Source organism: Pseudopipra pipra, chromosome 5 (assembly GCF_036250125.1).
Source record: "Pseudopipra pipra isolate bDixPip1 chromosome 5, bDixPip1.hap1, whole genome shotgun sequence".
Taxonomy (NCBI): Eukaryota; Metazoa; Chordata; class Aves; order Passeriformes; family Pipridae; genus Pseudopipra; species Pseudopipra pipra.
This window is the reverse complement of record NC_087553.1, coordinates 37,506,436-37,529,027: the sequence shown is the minus strand read 5'-3', so window position 1 is coordinate 37,529,027 and position 22,592 is coordinate 37,506,436. Positions and strand designations below refer to the sequence as shown.

At 37.2% G+C, this 22,592-nt stretch overlaps 1 protein-coding gene across 3 annotated transcripts in view; it reads right to left on the bottom strand.

Annotated features, from left to right (window-relative positions):
* Positions 1–6: 6 nt before the first annotated feature.
* Positions 7–22,592, bottom strand: part of OSBPL8 (oxysterol binding protein like 8) — a 91,049-nt gene continuing 68,463 nt past the window's right edge. For all 3 annotated transcript variants that reach the window (XM_064655615.1, XM_064655616.1, XM_064655617.1), the window contains 16 exons: positions 20,693–20,777; positions 19,422–19,593; positions 16,197–16,431; positions 14,658–14,842; positions 13,872–13,953; positions 13,071–13,169; positions 12,512–12,608; positions 12,102–12,200; positions 10,523–10,620; positions 9,056–9,145; positions 8,352–8,488; positions 7,858–8,043; positions 5,463–5,550; positions 4,949–5,051; positions 4,282–4,387; positions 7–4,048 (listed from right to left, as the gene is read on the bottom strand). In XM_064655615.1, coding sequence (XP_064511685.1) covers positions 3,913–4,048; positions 4,282–4,387; positions 4,949–5,051; positions 5,463–5,550; positions 7,858–8,043; positions 8,352–8,488; positions 9,056–9,145; positions 10,523–10,620; positions 12,102–12,200; positions 12,512–12,608; positions 13,071–13,169; positions 13,872–13,953; positions 14,658–14,842; positions 16,197–16,431; positions 19,422–19,593; positions 20,693–20,777 — 1,998 coding nt within the window. In that variant the 3' untranslated portion in view covers positions 7–3,912. The remainder of the gene's footprint in view (positions 4,049–4,281; positions 4,388–4,948; positions 5,052–5,462; positions 5,551–7,857; positions 8,044–8,351; positions 8,489–9,055; positions 9,146–10,522; positions 10,621–12,101; positions 12,201–12,511; positions 12,609–13,070; positions 13,170–13,871; positions 13,954–14,657; positions 14,843–16,196; positions 16,432–19,421; positions 19,594–20,692; positions 20,778–22,592) is intronic.

Genomic DNA, 22,592 nt, shown 5'->3' with positions numbered 1-22,592 from the left:
CCGAGCCGAGGTGCGACACATCTTTATTGGAGGCGGCGGCGGCGGATTCCGCCGCCCTGTTACAGTTCAGATCCCTCACAGAGAGCGGTGATCCCGAATGACGGACTGCGCGGGACACGCGGGGACGGGGGAGGCGGGCGCTGTGTCCTGAGGGCTGATTTTCGCGCTTAGCAGAGCGGGGCAGGGCAGAAAGGAGAAAAAGTTACAAGAAAAGGCCCAAATAATGTCTCCGTGAAGTTCTTACTTCGTTATGGCTATTTCTGTATTACTACAAAGTAGTGCAGCTTCACTGTAAACACCCAAAATCCTCCACTTTCGGCTCACCAGCCAGAAAGAGGGAGTAATGTAATGCTTTAAAAGTTTTTTTTCCCCTCCCAGAGTCTGACTAAGCAGGAAAATCAGTTCACAAACACAAAAGCCCTAACAAAAGGTCAGATGTTACATATGGCACAAATTTGACAAATCTTTACATGTCTCGGAACAGCAAGAAACCCATCAAGAAGGCACTGTTTACAATACTTGAATATCTGCTAAATTTTCTGTGATTTGAGGATACTCTTGAAGTAAAAATAATTAAAACTTACAGATGTACAGAATTCTTGTAATACGTTATTTACACAAACAGTGGTAATAACCAAAAGTAACAGCATTTAAGAAACTATAGGAAACATTGAATCCCAAGTCTATTTCATAAACACTAGTCCAGCAAAAAAAACAATTGCCAAAGGCACAGGAGAGCAGCAAACAACAACCAAACCAAACCAAACCAAACCTGACACGACAACCAGGCTATATACTCTCATGTAATGTCAACTATTTAAAAGGAATCAACATGTGAAATGCAAGAAACATCATCTACTGCTGAAAATGATACTTGTTGCATTTCACGTGGCATATTTACTTTTTCTTAGCTTAGGTCATCTGTACCCAACTAGGCAATCTGTACCTAAATGGCAAATTAAAGGCATAGAGTGCATTTGAAAACAAACAAACCCAACAAAACCACATGGCAACAAATTCTGAAAATATTTCCTGTACAAGAGAAGAAACCCAAACAAAACAAGATTTGTAAATCAAATATGAAGTGCTGTTTTAAACTTCAAAAACTAGTAGGAGGCCACAGCTCTCCAACATCTGCAAACTGTACAATCCATTTTTATAACTATGAGCAGAACTCAGTCTTAAGCAGGCAGGAGAGTCAAGATCTGCTATACATCATGGTTAAACAGGACAATGGTGATACACTAAAGAAAAGGCTCCATACATGCCTGTGACCAGCTGTACTGTAAAAATTCAAGAAGTTTCTTTGTTCTATTCAAATGAGGGAACATCATATAAAACCCATCAGAATAGGAATTACTATGTTTTCACTGTACTTTTCAGAATTTATCTAATCATACACTCAAGAAGTCTGCAATTTTACTTTTCAGAAAGTTTCATCACATATCCTTTACCTTTTCAGATCATCACTAAAACCACTTTTACAACAGAATTCAACTCTAAAAAATAAGTTGAAGAGGAAAATAAGCATAGGGATTTTGTCTTGCTCTGTTCAAGTGCTGAGCATGAATTTCAGATAAATCTGTTTAGTCTGACATTGTCCAACACCAAGCTGCCAGCCAGCTTGCTGGGTCAAATCCAGTTACTACCACGCGGTCCATGTACAAATACATGCAAACTGTGTTACCTACTGCTCTTGAACAGAAGTGATTACAAAATGAACATGAAAAGGCAGAAGGACATTTCAATTTACAAGGGAAATAGAAACTTATAACTATCAGTCAAGAGTTTCAGCACCACAAATTTAGCAGAGTATTATTTCAGGGGATTGAAGTCATGGCCCAAATCTCATTTAGTGGATTATTCTCATGTACAGAATATGTTTAAAGGCTCGAACTGGATCTTAAGACAGGTGAAGCTTTGACATCTGAATGCAATAACGAATGGCCAAATTCCAGGCTGAGAACGTTAAGTGAAAGCTGTAATATTCTGCTTTCTTAATGCTATTTTATACATGGCTAACAACTTCAGTTTCCACTTAGAGACTTAGGCATTTGTAATTTTTTGTTTACAAAGGGACTTGGGTCTTGCCCATAGATGCAAGATCTGCTTAAGGTACCACATTCCAGAAAAATTATTCAAGACCAAACCATGCTAATGTGAAGCTGTAAGCAATATGCTGAAGTTGAGTGCTTACACGATAAACTTTTACATAGCTAAGGCTCAAAGAAGGGGAAAGGTAAAAAAGAAGGGGAGGTGTGTGAAGCTGTCAGCCACAGAAATATATAAGCTAGACAGATAAAAGAGTAAACAGTATTTTCACTAAATACTAGTGAGACTGATGCAGAACAGAAAGGCAGATCACCTGGTGAGTCAAGGAGGCTACTCAAGGCAGAGGGATAACCTGGCCATGCCAAAAAGCCAAACATGCCCTTTGAACTGTTCCACTGCCCAGGATGGATTTGATTCCTGAGAGGATCCCCTGAAAATGAACTTGTCTGCACTTCACATTGTGCCGCTCATCTTCCTGTTGTCTCATCTGGGTAACTGAGAGTATCCTTACAGTACTACAGCTTCTTCTTGACTTGGTATGCTTGACTGGCATAAGGAACTCCCCAGATAAACACCAGCACTAAATTTTTTTGCTGAAATTTTACAAATTCTACACATGCATATATTTCTTCAAATAAAAAAACATTAGGAACCCTGCTTCTGAATTGAAATTTAATCTTCACATTAATTTGTATGGCTACAGCATACTAAGTAGGTGTATTCATGTATTCTGGTAGGTAGTATATACTTGCAGTAAGGAGGGATTTCCTTCCTCACAAATCCCTCTCATTTCTTTTGATATATGTGGTGTTAGCCACTGCAAAATTTCTGAACTTTCCCCTTGTAAACACACGTGTTTTCATTTGCAAGTGAACTCATGACAGTACCTGAATCCTGTTCTACATTGTCTGCCTTTTGAGAGGTTCAGCTCAAGCTACACACTAAACACACCTCTTCGTCTTCACATTTTGTTTCAAAAATAAGCAAGAATTCTGGCATCAGCAGTCTTACCCTGACATGGCCATACACAAATCTAAAGTCAAAGCTGTAGATTTATCAAGACTTACAAACATACCAGAAATTCTTGACATTTGCAGTTCATGAGAGAGAGCAGACCAAGACAGTACCTTCCTGGGTGCTGTATTGTTAAAAATGTGCTCTGTACAGTAGATGCAGGAATGTTTTTATGAAGAATCTGAAGTTTTAAAACTATAAAACAGCTGTCTTTCAAGCCTATAGTGATTCAGGATAAAAACTTCATACTTCCAAAACAAATCAGCACGGCCTGATGTTGCAGATTTCCCAAAGACTTCAGCTTTTTACTTGCCAGTTCCAAACGCTCATGATTTTTTGTATAATAATGTATTTGTTTGCCCTTAAGCAAAAGCTTACTTCCAAACTCCCAACGCCATTTACAAAAGCTGTTGGCTACTTCAAAAGTTCCTTTTTTATAAAAATGATAAGTTTATATGTAACGAAGTATGTTTGTTTATCATTCTACCATAATAGGAATCACATCCTACCTACGAGGTCTGACCTCTGAGTTTTTAACTTCATCTATTCTGTGGTGAAGATTGATCAGTACAGTGTCTGATGTAATATAAACACAAGGCTGATGTCGTATGACTACGAGACAGAGGCACACACCAGGAGCAAGAGTGTACTGGCACTTACACAATTCTTACTTCAACTGGGTAGACAGGAGTATGATTTTGAACCATGAACACTGACGCAAAGTTCTGTGAGTTGTTGCTACACGGTTCTTTTAGATAATATTGCATCATTTAAAGTCCAGCTTAAAATATGGTCCCCAGTAACAGTTTGATCGTTCCAGTTTGAGAAGGCCCTTGTTCACACTTCCTATTTGAACAAGAAATTAATGACGAGCTGTAGTAGAACCAAGAGTAAAATGAAGACATAGTGCTTAAACTGCAGGAAACGGTAGTCCACGGGTGGTGAATTAGAAGAGACTCTATTTCGTAGAGCCATAATGTCCCTGTAAGATAGAAAACAATATCCTGTAAATTACAAACTAGACAATTTGGCATTTTCTACTATGTTAAGGCTCCCTATCGAAGGGAGCTTTTGAGAAAAACTATAAAATATCAATGAGCAATCAATATTTGTGAAGAAGAATAAAGACAGCAAGGCTCTAAAGCAGAAAATGGGAAAAAAAGCTATGGAATTACTATTCTTTAAACAATTTTCAAGCATTTTGATTAGTACTACCTCTTAATGTCTTCTTGTGTTTCCTTTATAGATTCAATGGCACTCTGCAGTTCACCAAGGTCTGCCCCTTTTTTCCTTATTCTTGTATTATGCTTCAGAAGTTGTGCTTGAAGGATAGAAAAGCCAGATGTAATTGAAGTGACTTCAGCCAAAAAAGGAATAAAGTACAAATGACTAACTAAACCAGTTGCAAAAATGAGGAGAAAGTTTTCTAATTATTTTCTACTGAAACCTTTATTTCGGAGTCACCTATAGCCCAGAAGGACAGCAATTTAGGTGCTTGAAATATCCTTAACTCACAATGTTGTTTAATTTTTGCAAGCATTATCAACAACAAAAATCTGCCCCCTAGCCACATACTAATCTACAAATTAAAACAATTCATCTTGTTTTAAGAAAGAAAAGAGTTTACAAACACCATTTTTTTCCCCCAGGTATTAAATATGTGCAGCATTTAAGCCTGCTTACCCTGCATTTAAAAGGAAAGTCTGCAATTAAAACCATGAGCTGTTCTGCTCCTTTGGTTTTCCAGAATGTGCTTCACATCGTATCCAACGTAATATAAAAGATAATACAGTCACTGAGATAAGAAGAGTATGTGTGACTCTGAACTCTTTAGCTGTCAAATAAATTTATTATTTCTGTATGCAAATGTATCTTTTCATACCTTCACTCCCAGAGGAATCCTGGTTATCAGGCTCCGGGGATGAGAAACCACACTCTCCTTTCTTCTGACTGGCTGGCTTTCGTTTAATTTTTGGAACAGTAACCTAAAATTGATAAACCTAAGTGTTGTTTCCAGAGAACCAGAACTGTAGCAAAGCAGGACATTCTAACAGTTACAATTAAAAGAATAATATTCAATAGAAGTCCAAGTTAAAATTTTTGAGGCATAAGCAGCCTGAAGTTTGTGCATCTTACCATTTATAAGATAATACACATTAAACTGCTGAGTTCAAGTTTGCATATTTTATATTCCCATCCATTCAAGTTCACATGCTTAGGGTTGTTGCTTAGGATGCAACACACAAGTGAAAGCCTATGGACTGGGTAAACAACATTTTTGTTGGATAACAGCATTTCCCATCAATCCCAGTGCTTTGATGACCTTTATACAGATAATGCATAATATATGCAAGTCCCTGGATCTTGCTGCAGGTGCTATCAGAACTGGAACATACCATTGGTGTCCGATGTCGAACTTTTGTTTGGATTGTGCCATCTTTTTCAAACTGGATCATATCATTCAAAGGGTCCCATGGTCTGGTACTAGAAAAAGGAAATATTATTAACACTACAGTGATTTAAATATTTTCTTGCTCAGTAACTACTCAGTATGAAGAGGCTAAAGCTCTCCCTATATAAAAGTCAGACATGGAATAAGTGATCTGATCTTCCACTTATAGCCCAGTCCTAACCTAAAGGGCCAAGAGAGACAAAAAATAAACTTCACATCCAGGTCAAATCCTCAGCCAGCTGGTAAGAGTACAAGCTACTGTATTAACCAACAATATCATTATGAATTTATTTGGCCAGTGATATGCATTTGTCAAACATGGAGAGATTTCCTGCATAAGATACAGTTATTATTTTAGAACTACAGGGAAATTAGGGGAATTTAAAAATTATTTTAGTTTTTGACCACTTTTTGTTGCAATTTTTTTTCTTTTAAAAGATGCCTAGGAAGAAGAGGTTAAGAATCAGTTACCTCAAACCTGCTTTCATCCCAAAGGGGGCTAATAGTAATCAAGACTGGCTTCATGAGACACTAATGAGCTATGCACAGTTTTCTTGTTCTGATTTTTTAAGAACGCTTTTCCAAGTATAGCCTGATACAGAACTTAAAAAAAAAAAGCGTAAGACACATAGCTCAGTGAAGAGTAACAAGTAGCCAAAAGCAAAGACCAATGGTCCCACTGATTACAGCTGTTCAGTGGACTGCTTCAGGAAACTGCAAGTGAGCTGCATCAGGGTCGTTCTGACGTGTAGCTTTAGAGAGAGTAGATTAAGCATGGATTTCCTTTCATGTGCTTCTGTATGCCTTTTAATAGTTTGTAGATGTTTCATGTGTGGTGAACATAGTCCTGCACTTAACATCTTAGCTTAACCTGACTTGAATTAAATGCCATCTGAGGTAACTGGGTTAAGAACTAGGCATTGCTCTCTTCTGTATTTGTAATCCAGATGCCTAAATCTATAATCCAGATACCTTAACAAATGCCACAGCTCACTGACCACATCTTTCACAGTGAGCATAAAAGACTGCTCTCTACATGGACCAGGTGGTTAGCCAGCATTATACGCTTAAAGGAGACAGAAGCTTCTTCCAAAGAATGCTGACAGTGCAGGCTGCTTTCTAGCACATAGTAAAATTTCCATGGCACATCCTTGAACCACAAGGCCTCAAGGACACATGAAATAATGCAGATTAGCAAGATAGACTATCCCCTGCAGCTTTAATACCTAACAGATTTGAAGTACAGTACTTTTCCTAATGGTTTTACACGGCGTTTGAGAGTATGGGCAGTCAATTCAGCTGGACTGTTCTAACAGGAAGAGGCATCAACAGCACTAGAGGGTTCAAACCAAGAGAGGGTGTGTCACAGAGCATTTAATCTAGTTAGGAAATTTCCCTGCTGCTGGATGTTTTCAGTGCTAAGAGTCTGCACAAACTTAAAAGGAAACCAAGGAAATTCAAGGAAATAAATTTACTGAGAGTTGCTAAATACACAGGTTCTCTGCTTGGTTCCAGGAAATCTCTAAGTTGCAAATTTCTTGGAGACATGAAGAGTACTCAGGATTCTTGTAGTCTTCTCTATACATATACTTAGGCCACTGCCCCAATATTTGCCATTCTTCTACAGAAAGGAGATGGTCTCCCAGGTTTAGCCACAGGAATATACTTCAATCATCCCTGGCGTCAGAGTTACTCAACTCAGCGTGTATCATCCTTGGATATTTTACTTTTACAGTCTCTACAATATAGAACGATGCTGGGTACTGAAAAACAATCAGTAGAATGTGGGTATTCTATGAAAACCATCACTAGTAAAGGCCTCAGCTCCAAGCTGACTTTTGTGACATTGGTGAGAACACAGAATGCATCCCAGCAGTCAGGGAGACAGCTACATCTTCATCTTCTGATCCAGATCATCACAGAGATTCACGCACACCCATGTACGCTGGGCATATTCGACAGCCAGGCAGAGCCACCTGGTCCCAGCATTAAGCATTGCTGTAAACCTGTTATTCTCAGACTTATTCTAATACATAACAAACTAAACAGCTCAAATCAACTAAGCACAGGCTTCTCTGATTTTCAGACACTTGATTTTCTGATTTCCAGCTGGTATGGAAAATCTCTGTAGCTGCTTTGGTCAGTGTAGGGGGGAAAAAGGGAGCACAATAAACCCCAAGGTGCCATGCCCAAGAAATCCTAGAACATAGTATAGATTTGTCACTATATGTAAGCTGTATGTCTCAGTACTTTTGCTCCTAAAGCCACAGGAAGAGGCTCAGCAACATCACCTCAAGCACTTAACAAGCAGTTTTTGCTACAAGCACTTCAAGACTCACTCAGCGTATTTGTAGTGCCATTCTCCTGTGACTGAATCCTGATCAAACAGCTTGCATGTCCACTCTTCACCCTTAAGTTTTCTCTCTTTGGCACTCTTTCTTTGAGCTTCTTCCAGAACATATTTCTCTTGAGTAGCTTCTGTTTGGTCTTTATTATTTATTGCTCTTGTCACTTGTTGCCAAAGCCTGACAAATGAACAATACACAGACAGAATCTGGTTGACAAAATAATTGCAAACTATTTCTTCAACTATAGGCTAAGTAAATAGACCACCCTCCAAACAGAACATTACCATTTGTAATATGTTTATCTACATTTCTACCATGACTTTCCATGATTGTAAAGTTTATAAATAATGATCTTATTAAGTGTTACTTGTTTTACAGGCCAGTATCATTAAACATGGAAAAGAAATTATAATTTGCTTATAATTTGGAGAAGATGATGAGTTTTATTTTGTCAAAATAAATACATGGTTCTAAAGTGAACTTACTTCTCTGACTCAAAGTCATCTTGCTCTTCAAACTTCACTGTGTATCTAGGTAATCTGCGCTGCTTGATATCAGATGTTGGGTTCCAGAATGTCTCTGAAACACCTGTCTTCTTGTCAGTAATAGTAACTTCACTGTCCTGTAACAGATATGGTTACCTTAATTGTAATTATGTCAAAGAGTGCCAAAATTACAAAAAAGGGAGGAATAAGTTTTTTTTTTTTTTGTAATGAGAATTTATTTTCTTTTGAATGCATGCAGTTAAGGATATTTAGATATGCTAAGTTTAAAATTCTATTTCTCCCTTTTGTAGTAGGTTCTAACTTGGAACAATGGAATCATTACCACGTTCAAAAACCAGCAAGGCCATGTCACCTCACAAGAACTGGAACAAGCTTAAATGTTTCATGTTGGTGCCATAACAATTCTTCATAGTACTAACGCATATACCAAAACATTTCACAAGCTTCATTGTGAAGAAACATTTTACTTTCTTCATTAACTATTCAAACATGCACAACTTCTCCATTTTCTAACAGCTACAAATAGCACTATGTTGATTCTATACCTTCTTGAATACTTTCTATAAAAGCAGTACTTAACTCTTTTTTTTTTTAAACTTGGGTCTTTTTTGTAACTAAGTGCTATTTTCACCTGTCTCAACTGTCAGCCAGAATTTAAAAAAAGACCATCACTCACTACTTACCCAGTGACCCTCTAAAAGAGCCAGAACTTCTTTGCCAAGCTTAATTTTCCCTGATATTTGGTTAACACTGTCGTTGTTACCCAAAAAAGGCTGCAAAATAAAAATAAATGGTTTCATGTTTATTTTGATAATCTATTATTTTTGTTTCTATGTTTAGTGTTAAGGAAAAAAGTGCATTTATGAAATGTGCTGTAAACAGCTCTGATGGCTTTTAGTATTATTTCTTCCGATTTAATTCCCAAAAGAAGTCTAAAACCACAGTAAGTAGTTTCTTCAGGCTATATTTCAAGAGATTTGATGAGCAAAAGTATTGTCTAAGGAATGTGTAAAGAAAACAGTAAATAATGCAGAAAACAGTGACACAATAATATCCTGAAGGGGACAGTCATTTGCTATGGTAATTTCACCAATTTGCCAAGGACCATTTGTTACGAGATTAACTCTTGCACAAACACAACAACCGGGATTTTCTTTGGCCTTTTGACAGACTGCATATGTATGCTGTGGACTGACAAGGCAAAATTAACAAGGCAAAGTTAACACAGCCTCTCACCTTTTATGTTTCCCCTGTAATTTCAATCACATAAAATTTCCCTCTCCACATGCAGCTTGTTGGCAACTATTTATTCAGCTTTAAATCAGTTTCTGCCTCAAAGATGGCAAATGTATTTTTCAGAAGTAGAAAGTAGTAGTATTAGTAGAAGTAGTACTAGAAGTAGTTTAGAAACGTTTGTTTAGCTTATGTGAATGGAGAGATGCTCCTACATTATGCTCAGCTGCCAAAAATAGTCCATGTAAACTGTTGCTTACCACTGGGCATTAGGCTGACATAAATCTTAGCCAACTGTTAGCCTTGGACTCATTTTTATTTGAGGTGTTGTGAGCAACTTAAATTTACCCAGGATGAAAGAGGGTAGGTGTGAGTTCTCCTCCATGGGCTCTCTAGGAGTTTAAAAAGACCCTGAACATTTTCAGAGAAATAAAAACTACCAAGGTGTATTAACAACAACACACAAAATGCTTGAAACACTGATCAGATCACTGAACACTTCTCCCTGTTCCAACACGTTCCTAGACACACACTGTTGCCACTGCTGAAGATGAGACAGACCATTGCTTTTTCCCCATTAGAGCTGTTCTTAAGAGTCATATAACTAACTATATGTTTGCATCTGTTATCACCAGACATGTATAGAGCACTGTAAATTTCAGTCAAAACCTTTGGATTCAGAAGAATACATTAAGAAAAGAATGACAACTCCTTTATTAAAAAAATAAAAACCTAAAAACATCACAATTTGCTAGATTCAGACATATGGAAATGTAGCAGTTAAAACAAAAATTCCTCTATTTTCCGAAAGATAATTCCATACTAAATCAGACCATATATAAGGAGTCACCTAATGATTTTTTTAAGTATCATTATGTTCATTCTCCTTTTTGTGCCCACTAGCAGCATTTACTAACCTTGAGTTTGAATTCAATTGTTGCACTGTAGCCAGTTTTCTCACAGGTGATGTTGACTGTTCCTCCAAGCTCTAAGGTCATTGTGCCATAAAGAATTCCTGCAAGAGAAAAAAAAAAGGTAAAATGAGTATTTTTAACGGAACAAAACAAAAAACATAAGCTACGTGGGTACAATTCCTAGAGTAAACATGCTTGTGCCAGAGGAAAAGTTGTATTTTCAGATGACCTTTCCTAACGACAATCATGACCTTTCTGCCAAATAAGATAACCCAAACAGAAACAAAAAGATCTAAGTGAATTACAGATAAGCAGGAAAAACGGTTTATGAAGACATATCTTTGGCAGCATACTCTGCTGGCTCTAGCAAGGGTGATGTTTAGTCTTATTGGAAATGACTGGAGAAGGGATTCTGAGGTTAAGACAAGAAAATAACCTACAACAAAAAGAACAAAGAAAAACTTCCCTTGAGCAGAAGCAGTATGTGCAATCAGACCACAGGTGAAGGCAATCATGGACAACCAATATAAAACAACACTGATCACCTCCCTAAAGACTTCTGCAAGTACAAGATTGACAATGCTGAGCATACTTTCCTTCCCATGTCTTTCCCTTGCAATCCAGTGCTTGAAACACTGAATATATTTTACATACAGTGGATGGATGTGCAAATACCTTTGTTTCACCATGCACATTCTCCTTCCCTCCATATTCTTCTACCTTTCTCCCTCTCTATTAGCTTTACTAGTCACATTAGTCCTCCTTCTTCCTGTTTGACTTGAATGTATGAATATATGTTATCTGGTTTAATTGTTTAGTATTATTTTAGTCACCAAAGCCATAAAAAAATTGAACATAATATTAAAAACTTTAAAAAACAATGGAAAGAGAAAAGCCTACTAAGCTCATGTCAAATTATCTAATTCTGCTAATTGATCTTCATACACCTCAAATGAAGAAAGTATTATATTTGCTGCCTTTATAGTTGGCCTTCTGAAAGAGAATTCTAGCTATTCTGAATGAGAATTTTGGAATATATGGGTAGACAATCCTGAATAAGTTTCACCTTAAAAATAAGCAATTCTACAATGTATTTTGCACCACTACTGACCTTCCAGAAAGCTTTACAAACCACTGACTGGTTTCCCATAAAGACAAATGTTCATGATTTACACTTGAATCACAAAGTGTAGTGTAGATACTACACTGCCTTCCATGTTTACAAGAGGAAAATATTGGAAAAGCTCAAAATCATTCCAACAAAAAGGCAACTCCAACAGTAAATTAGTATCATGTAGTGACAGCTATATATATATATGCTCTTACTATTTCTTACTTTTTATGAAAAAAAATCTTTTTCTGTGCCAAAAAATAAAACATGGCTTAAACAACAGATGTATTTTTCTCCCTATAAAATATGCAGAAGCCTAAATCCACCAATGTTGCCAATGTTCAGAACACTCTTCTCCAGATGACAGGCTTGAATCCAACACAGTATGTTATTTAGAATAATGAACTATTTAGAATAACAAACTTCTGTTCTCAAAACTTTACCATCTAGAGCATGAAAAAACCCCACTACCTTTGCAATGAGCATATGGCATTGTCATTACGTAATCTTCTCCCCTATTTAAAAATGTTAGCCGTCCTTCTCCATCTAGTATGGCAGATAATGAATTCCCTGAAATTCAAAAACAGAACATCATATTTCTCACCCTGAAAGACAACAGCCAATATTTCCTAATAACTGAGTAATAAAATTAAGAACATCAGTATATTTAGCACTGCAATCTGTTCTGTCTAGTGAAGCCACTATAATACAGTGTCTCCAATTAAAAATTAAAATACTCTAAAAATAGAAATTAGAAAAGATAATACAACAGTCAAACATTGATTCTTCTAACAGCCTTCTTTCACCCACAAAACACAGCTCAAGTGCACCTATTTTACATTCCTCAATAAAAGTACAACCAAGAAACCCTCATTATTTACCATAGAACTTTGATTTGGCCAGAATGCTACCACTAAGGCAAAAACCATCCTTGCGGTTGCTAACATAGAAGGCAGATATTGGAGGGTGATGTGATACCTGTGGAAAAAAACCCACATATTTGAAAAAAAAAAAAAAAAGAGAGGAAAAAAAGAAAACTAAGAACATGCAATATTGTATAAAACTTGAGCTAATAATGACAGAATGTAAACTTCAGGCTGCACATATTAGAATACAGTTAATTTATGTGAAATGTGGCTATAATCTTTATAGACAAAGATCAAGCAAATACCTACTGAATTTCAAGACTTAAGAAAATTAGCATCTGACTTTTCCTGGAGTAAGAGGGAACAGAAATGCTGTAAACACCTTTCTCTCTGTCTCTCTAGGAAGGGACACTTAAAAGAGACATATGTAAGAAAACTATGATCACCAGGAGAGCTTTTAGGATACTATTCATACATTTCAATAATTTTCTGAAACTACCATGTCATTTTACTAGCACAAATATACAACACATTTATTTTTCTTAAAAATATTTGTTCCAGTCATTGCATCTACCTGTTCTGCAATATAAAAAGTCTTGCTATTTGTCCTTGGATGAATCCACATGCAGCGGAAAGTCTCTCCAAGTATAGGATTGTACGGCTTTTTTAGTCCCTAAAAGGAAATAGAGAGTAACTGCTCTATGCATGTACACAAGCCACAGTCTGTCACTGAAGATAAGACACACACAAAAAAATAATAATAATATATATGCTGAAGTACATGATATATGTGCTAAAGTATATAGTATTTTATTTCATCATTTCAATATTGTGCTCAGTTATTCTGCTCTTCGTTCTAAGGAAATTGTCATACATTTAGTATATCCAGAAAACTATTCCAGGCTACGTGTAAGGACACACAGAATATAAGATTTTTTTTGGTAGAATTATTACAGAGCTTTTGTCTGAAGTTAGGTAGTAAGTACTTACTTTCAATACTGTTTCCCACCAACACGACTATAAAGAGTATTTAGTGAAAAGCTAAATGAAGTAGTGGAAACATTAGTCCTCCAGTTGCAGAATGTTATCACTGAAGAATGATAAATATAGAACTGGCTTAACTTTATCAAAAAATATTTAGCTCAACTTCTACTCCGAGGGACAAAAGAAATTGAATAGAGTCTATTTTAAGAATGGCAAGGGATTAGAAAGTTCCATGATCTATTTGTGTAAAAAATAAAACCTAAGCACTTAACCTTGCTTTTTTAAAAAATGCATAACAATGTAATTTAAAAAGAAAAATTTACTCCAGCACAATCCTAAGCCCTCAAACTAGACACAGTGACTAACAACAAAATAATACGTGGAAGTACACCTTTGGCTTTTTGTAGAATCCTGACAAATACCACTTCACTACTTTTTTCATGCGGTTGTAAGCATTCTCTTCAAGAGCAGCTCTGTGAAACAGAACACACAGACTGTCAGCTTATTGAGACAACACAACCAGTATTGTCTCAGCTATAACACACTATCAAATGTTATGACATATCTTGAATCTATGAGCTGACTAAAACAACAGGTTTGTGATTTGCAGTACTGTAAAACTTTCAGCCTAATCTCACCAAATTCAAAGTTTTAAAATAATTTTCAGAAAACTGAAATCAAACAAAAAATCAGAAATCGTATTTCCATATTTGAGTCTGTTCTTTGTAACAACAAATTCTGTTCCACCTCCACTAAAGTCTTCCATTTATAAGATACTACTCCAGAGAACCAGCCCAGTCATGTGCAGAGCTCTGAGTTGAATAATATTTCAATTTACAGTCTTTAATTTATTAGCTACATTTGAGCAGGCAACTATAAATCTAGACAGAACTTAACACTGTATTAAAAGTTTAACTGGTACTGGATTACCATTTTAAATATGCTTCTTTGAGAAAAAATAATTAAACTAATTTTGAGAAGTCTTCTAACCAGTCTTCAGAAGCTAAACTGCAACATGATTGCTATTAAATTACTAAGAGGGGCCAGACTTCAAGATGTACTATATGAATTCTTAGGCAGTTAGCTTTCAGAAAGCAAGGATATCTGACACTGTTGCCCTATTTTAATTAAAAAAAAAAAAAGGAAAGAATGAAAACCAGAGATAGAATTTACTTACTCAGACAAAAAGTCTGCATGGTAGTAGTAATCAGACAGCTTGTCCAGGAAAGAGCGAGGTTCCAAGATAAATGTAGGCAGTACAACCTTGGACAAATCCATTCCTGGCCGGACTTGCTTTAATAGTGTCCAGATCAAACTTTTATTTTCTTCTGACACTACTTCTGTCTGAGCAGCCTCTCCTGCCTAGGATGAACCAAAAAACGCTTACAGAAATGAGAAAGAAAATAATCCTCCAGAAGACAGGTCAACATTTCCTATGGTTGCAGTGAGAATGGAAAATGGATACTTAAAATGAACCACTCAGAGATGCTGAAGTAACTATGGAAGAAAGATCAGGTTTCTATAAATACACTTATGATACATATTTAATGAAGTATGATTAATATACTATTCAGCATTAAAAACTGTTTGTTTGCATCAGCCCTAGACAAGAAAATCTTGAGGTAGAATATTGTTCAGAAAACCTTCCTTAGTCCCTTCCTAGGCATCAAGTGCATTACTCTGTTCTCAGTGCATGATTTATACACCAAAGGGCTGTTCATTCTACCAGCTTTTCCCAACCATGAAAGCTGATACATTTATGCTTTTCACTGCCTTGACCAGTCAGCAGTATCAGTGGTTTTTCTTAAAAAAAACATATGACTTAAGGGTAAATGAGCAAAATCAGCAGCCACACTCCAATATACTCCCTTCTGTCTGAGGGAAGATATTCTTCCTTACAGTTTCTGAAATCAAAAGCAATAGTTGTAGGAAAAGCAAGCAAAACCACCTTTTCAGAACAGTTCTAAAATGCATATTCAAGAATTTGTTGTCATCCTAAACTCCTCAGCTTTCCTAAAATATTGCTTTGTCTAGACACAACAATAGAAAGCACTAAAGCATAAAGTATGCAAATTCCATAGGTATGAAAAAATCTCATAGTTAGCACTTGAGGAGAAAGAAGAGATTTTAGAAGAAAGCTTATCTCTATTTCTGTTACTAAGCTTTTTGGTTTACAAATCCCTCTCATATTTCCCTGTGTAGATACATAAAACAACCTGCAGAAGTGGGATGGTATCTGGGGTATCATTAGAATGCAAGGTGACATCAGGAACACAGCAAGCTTTCCACTAAATTCTGCAGATCCCACAGCTGCTTAACTCCTTGCTTGCAGTAGAAAAAAGAAGTGTCAGTTTGCATTCAAACTTTCAACTTGAAGATTTTTACCTGAAGAAAAACCAGGACTAAGTTCATAAAAATCAAATAGAAGTAACAACAAAACAAGTAGTCATGGTCAACTTCTGCTGCAGGTGGCCCTTTCAAACAGCACCTTCTGTCTAAGCAATATTCCAGATAATTTCATTGTCTCTGTTAAAATCTCATACATTAGCACAAGAGTGGCAAAGCAGAATGGGTGAACAGAACCTTTTCCACTCATTATTACTGAAAATATGGAAAGCCAATCCTGCAAGTCAGTTTTCAAGTGTAGTCTGACCCCTAAAATACCAGCTTTCTATTTGGAAAAGCTGCTTGCTCACTACATCAACAGCACTTATACCTCCCCAAGTTCTTCATGACTCTGTTCTAAGTAAGTAGTTTCCTTGATATCAATTGGGTCTGGATCAACGAAAGAATCATCCTGTCGCTCTGATGTGTCGCTGTCGCTTTCTTCGCTTTTCCCCAATCCTTCATTATCAGACTCCTCGTGGTCATGGTCATTTTCTTTATCAGATTTGTCAGAGTACGTATCTTGATCTTTAAAGTGATGCCTTTCAACTTCACTGTCATTTAGCCTATTAAAAAAAAAAAAAAGGCTAAATGAATCTTCAGATTTACACAATAATTTCATTGTTTCCAAACTAGGATCTTAATAAAATATATACTAAAATTGCCAGTATCAAGCCTCATCTGGCAGCAGTGTCAAACTAGCTTTGCTGGAAACATATAGGATGTCCTCTTCTCACTGAACTGTCAAACATACCAAGTTTAAAACAGTTACACTGGAAGGGACCTGCAAGTGTTCTGGTCCAACTGCCTGACCAACAGTTGAAGCACGGTATTAAAGGCATTGTCTAAATGACTTTTAAACACTGATGAGCCTGGGGCATCAACCACCTCTCTAGGAAGCCTGTTCCAGTGTCTGACCGTCCTCTCAGTAAAGAAATACTCCCTAATGTCCAGCCTAAAACTCTCCCGATGCAGTTTTAAACCATTTCCATGCTTCCTACCCCTGGATACCAGGGAGAAGAGTTCAGCAGCTCCCTTTCCACCTCCCCTCCTCAGGAAGCTGTAAGAGAGCAATCAGGTAGTCCCTCAGCCTCCTTTTCTCCAAACTAGACACACTGGAAGTTCTCAGTCGCTCCTCACAGGACATGCCTTCCAGCTCTTTCACCAGTTTTGCTGCCTCCTCAGGATAGTCAAGAACCTTCATATCCTTCTTAAATTGTGGGGCCCAGAAGTGCACACAGCACTCAAGATGAGGCTACATGAACACTGAATACAGTGGCATAATCATCTCTTTTGACCAGCAGGTTATCTGGGTTTGATGCACCCCAGGATGGGGTTTGCCCTCTTGCCCTCTTTGCCCTCAGCACCTCCCAGTTTGGTATCATCAGCAATTCCTACATCCAGATGACTGATAAAAATACCCAACAGAACAGGCCCTAGGATTGAGCCCTGAGTGACACCACTGGCAACCAACTGTCAGCCAGATGTAGCCCCATTCACCACATCCCTTTGAGTCCTGCCATTCACCCAGTTCTTCAGTCAAGCACATTGTGACTCTCCTCATCTCATAGCTGGATAACGTGTCCAGAATGATCTTGTGAGGGACAGTATCAAAAGCCTTACTAAAATCCAGAAAAACTACATCCGCTGCCTTCCTTTCATCCAGTAGGCAAGTGATCCTATCATAGAAGAATGCCACATTAGTTAAACATGACTTTCCCCATGCCGACTGTGCCTGGTGATTGCACTGTTCTTTAAATGTCTTTCAACAGCACACAGTATGACCTCTATAATTTTTCCAGATACTGAGGTTAGACTCACAGGTCTGTAGGTTCCTGGGTCTTTCCTCAGGCCTTTCTTGTAAATCTGAATACTGTTGGCTAATTTCCAGTCAGTGGGGTTCTCCTCAGACTCCTAAAGACTCTGGTAGATGCTTAAGAGATTTCCTGCCATAACATCCACTAGCTCCTCCAGTACTCTGGGATGTATCACATCAGACCCCATGGACTTAAAAACATTCAGCTGATACACTGATCTCTTAAAATTTCAGTGCCCACAAATGGAAATTCACTACTAGCATTATTAATGACTGAGGCAAAAAAAAAAAAAAAGCAGCATTGAATGTGCCTGCTTTTTCTTCATCCCTGTTTTTCAAGTGACCATCTTGAACATATATTGGTCCAATGCTTTCCTTGGACCTCCTCTTGCTATTAACATACTTAAAAAAGCTTGCTCTCAGTGGAAGCTAAAATTGCTTTCATCACCTTTCTTCTCCCTCTTCTGCCAACTCCTTTAAAGCTAGACCTGCCAGGTTTTCACTTAGATAGTTAAACACACTAAATAATCTTAGAATATGCTATATCAAAAGATCTACTTAATTAAAGCATTAATCTTAATTAGACTTAACAGCTGTAGCTAATTGCTGTGATTGCAATCAAGGCCAGCAGCTGATATTAAACTACTTTTCAAGAGTACAGATCTCCAGCTGAATTGTACACAGCAGTTATATTGTTTCTGCAAGATAACAGAAGGAGCAAAACTGTAGCTGAGCCAAGCTTGGTCATCTGGATAGGGCCTTGAATTGTTGCCAGAGGCAACAATTTGCCTTTTTTGTGCTTTTCTCAGACCATCTATTCCAAAAATAATTACATTTTCCCAGCTTAGGCCTCTGTCTCAAATACAGGAGCATACTCTTAACAGCAGTACAAAATTCCTGCCCTCTCAGAAAAGACAGATGGACAGCAAAGTCTTCATAGGTGGGAGATATTTGAAATAAATATATGTCCACCTGAAAGTATATTGAATTAGTGGAAGTCTACTGAGAGAAACTGTTCATAGCACAAGCTTCAGACCCAATTATTTCAAATACAGGACTAAATCTGTTATAATTTCTAATGCACTTTGGTAACACAGTTGAAGCATTTGAAAACACCATTCATTCACTACACTTGTTTAATAATGTATTTCCACACAAGCTTATGCTCTCAAAAGCTGGCTGAAAGCATTTATTGAAATAAACAGGGAGTTAGTCAAGGGCACTCACACATTAGATACCAAGTGATGCCAGCAATTTTAACTTTTATGCATTTAATTTAATAATAGGGTGACTGAATACATCCATGGTTCAAAGATGAGACATGTTGAAATAATTTAAAGAAGATTATTCATCTCTATTCATCCATTAAGAACAGCAACTTAAATTCACATCTACCAACTTGTGCCACATGTACTAAGCTTCTTATCTTCTGGTGAAGCTAACAAGAGACATCAACTTAAAATTTTCATTTTTTTATCTTGAACAGTTTAACCAAGTATTTAAAACTTACTGATGTGATACTCAGCTTCAAGTTCCTTGGGCCAAACTTTTCTCTGGATCCACTTTGCTTGAAAAAAGATTTTTTTTGTTTTATGTGCAGAGTATAAAACACAGTGCAAAGAAGGCATGTAAAGAGAACTCAGGAGCAAAATGAACTGCAGCCTTAATGTCCCTGTGGAGAAGTCATTACTACAAGGTTCTGCCAAAAAGACAATCAGGTTTAGTAATTAATTCACTTACGGGAGGTTTTCTCCACTGTGCATGTTGTTGGCACGAAGCAGACCATAGAAAGAGACATGACTACTGTCTGCTGAAGAGTTCAAATCGTGTTCTTTACCTTCCCTAATCATTGTACGTTTAAGCAGACTTGAACATTTCAGTGCCAGCTCCAAAGCATCCATCCAACACCTGCCTAAAAACAAATTTAGTATTAGACCAAAAATTAAGGATTGAACAGAACTATACTACTTCCATTTTCTAATTGGGAAAATTAGTCTTTTAGGCCTGCTTACATTGCCTTTGAAGACACACTTCAGAGTTGTTCCATGTTACATGCATTAGATTTTATAATCTGGTAGGGACATAAGAACAACTTACAACTACCCAGCTCTGCTATAAGGATGCTTCAGAGCAGGACATGCAAGGTAAATCATAATTACATTAGAGTATATTTCAGCATTTCTTCCTTAATAAAAGTCTGACTCCACCCAGGCCCTGACTGTGAATGCCTCCAAAGTTGCCTGCAACCCTGCTCTAATTCTAAGACTAAGTAACTGCATCAGTTGGCAAAATTTGCCAAGTAATTTGATAACAGTGTGGAAAAAGACAGCATATAAATACTGTTTCAAAATATAAAAAGCAGATATTCTAATTTTGTTTGGAAAAAAAATTACTAAAGAAATTTGTGTATTCTTTCCACTTCATAATTTTTCATTTCTGTATATCAAATCAATTTATCAATACAGAAGGCAAACTATTTTTAAAAGGGGTATACTTAATTAACTAGTAGATGAAAAAGCACCTGCTAGAAAGGCTAAACAACAGTCTTAAATTTTGTTTTCACACTGTAGCCTTGGAAGGTACTTGCACTGATCACCACCTTCCCAATGAAGGGTGTTAAAAAAACTACGTCTTGAGGGAATTTTTACTCCTAGAACTCTATGCAACTGCTGCACTTAACACACAAATGCTTTCATGAGAATGCATGCACATTAGCACTTTAAAAAGGCATTAGCTTGATATTTAGACATACATTAATATAGCTAAATCATAAATAACCCCTTCCCCCTCCTCTACCCTGTCAACACAAGGCAACTGCAAGGAGTTTTCCTTCAATGACCAGGAAAATCTACTAGTACCAACACAAATGAATGTACTAAATTAAGGGAGAACTTCAACAACAATTAAACTCCAATTAAAGTGCTGTAACAGATATGATAAGACAACTGAAACCACCTCTTTCTAATAACTAACTGTTGTCACTGCTGAAAAACAATGAAACATCTATTTACCATCTGATTCTGAAGCGGCTCGGATGATCAAATAACTGCTGGGCAATGGCTGAGTAATAGAACCAACTGCTTCACCTTTGGGACCCTTGAAACAGATAAAACAAGGAACAGCATCAGATATTTTAACTCAGTTTTGCAGTTTATCATTTAATGCAATAACAAGTTGACACACTGCAAGGCTATTTACTGTCACTCAGCAACATCTAACAAAGACATGAATGGAAAGATGGACAGCCCTCTTTTACTGGATTTCTTCTTCAAAGTCTTCATTCTAAGCATAGGACCGAATTCAAGTTCACTTTAAAAAGAATGGTCTTTGGGATTAAAAAAATTTTTGATGTGGTTTTTTCAGGTTTTTTTTGTGTAAATCAGACTTGGCATAGTAACTTGGAAAAGCTCTGCTGATGCTACTTATAGCAAGATGACAAAAGCATCAAAAGGAATGGCATGGGGGTCACCCTCACTGTACAGGAATTCCTGCAGATTGGTGTAAAGAGATCACAAAGGACAGGCTATTCCTCTTCCACTCAATATTTCAGCTGAAGAGGTAAGACTGAAAACAAGCAAAACAAAAGACATGCCTGTGGGCTGATATAAGTGAATTGATTTACAACAAATATTGCCTAGCAGAAGACCCCACATTTGTACAGCAACTGCCTTTTCTCCCCCTCAAGTGTCATTTGCTCTGGATGAGAGCAAAGATTTCTCTCAACTCATAGAAGGATGCTATGGTTCATAGAATAGAGAGACACCAGTGCAAGCCAAACCCTTGCAAAGAATGGGAGGTCTTACTCAGGGATCTACTTCATGTTTATTTTATATGCCAGTGTGTTTGGTGTCCCAACAGCATCCAGAGCTGCACAATTTTTGCCTGTCTTCAGAAAACAGATGAGTCAATTGTTATTTAAATAAAAGGGAAATAACTGCTATGTATTGCTACTGAAACCCACTAATCCTTTCTCCCTCCTCCTTCTTCAACTTCTCTACCTATGCAGTAGTCAATTCCACAAAATATTCAGATGCCTAACTGTAAACTTGTCATTTTATCAAGAAAAAACCAAGATGATGACTGGGTCCACAAAAAAGACATTTAGATGCTTAAGTCTCTCTATAAAGGGCATCGGCAACTGTGCCATTAAGTTCAACCAAAAGATACACAGAGGATATCAAATGCCAAAGTTTTATATTCACTATCAAGTTCTTCACATTTCACATTAAAAAAAAATAAAATCCAAAAGACCTTTCCATTTCATTTTGGAATAAAATGTTAAATAACCATTTTAAAGCCCCTTCCAAAAAAAGTTTACATATGGTAACATTAAGACAATTGATAGGCAAAGAGGGCTGTATAAACATCCTTGAAGCTATCACTGAAAGCTGGGTTAAGTCTGCCTAACTGATGAGTTAACACACTTTGGTCTTCACTGATTTCCCCCAGAGAAGCCTAATGAAAAGCCAGTATAATGTTTAGAAGAGGGAATTGGAAAGCCAGCAGAAGTTTTGAGCAAAAGCAGATAAAGGCAGATTATTTTAGAAGCAAGCAAATGAAACAGCCAGAACGTTTCTGAGGGTGAGAAGCGGATAAACAAGTAGTCTTGGTGGCACTTAAATACCAATATAGACAAGCTAGTGCTGGTGTAAATGATGTTCAGAAACTCAGCTGTTACTCAGCATAGAGTAACAGCAATTGGGTGTTAGAAACAAGACTCCAAACCTCAGTCTCCCTCTTAGTGAGCAGAAAGGTGTGCCTATGAAAAGTCTTTGGTGAAGCAGCAACACTGGGATTAGGAGTTAGTGGATACCAAGAACCAGAAGGGGCAACCCCATGCATGGCCACTGCTCACCCTAAGGGTGGGAAGACAGGGAAGAAGCCCACTCTCACCGGAGGAGGGGAGAGCAC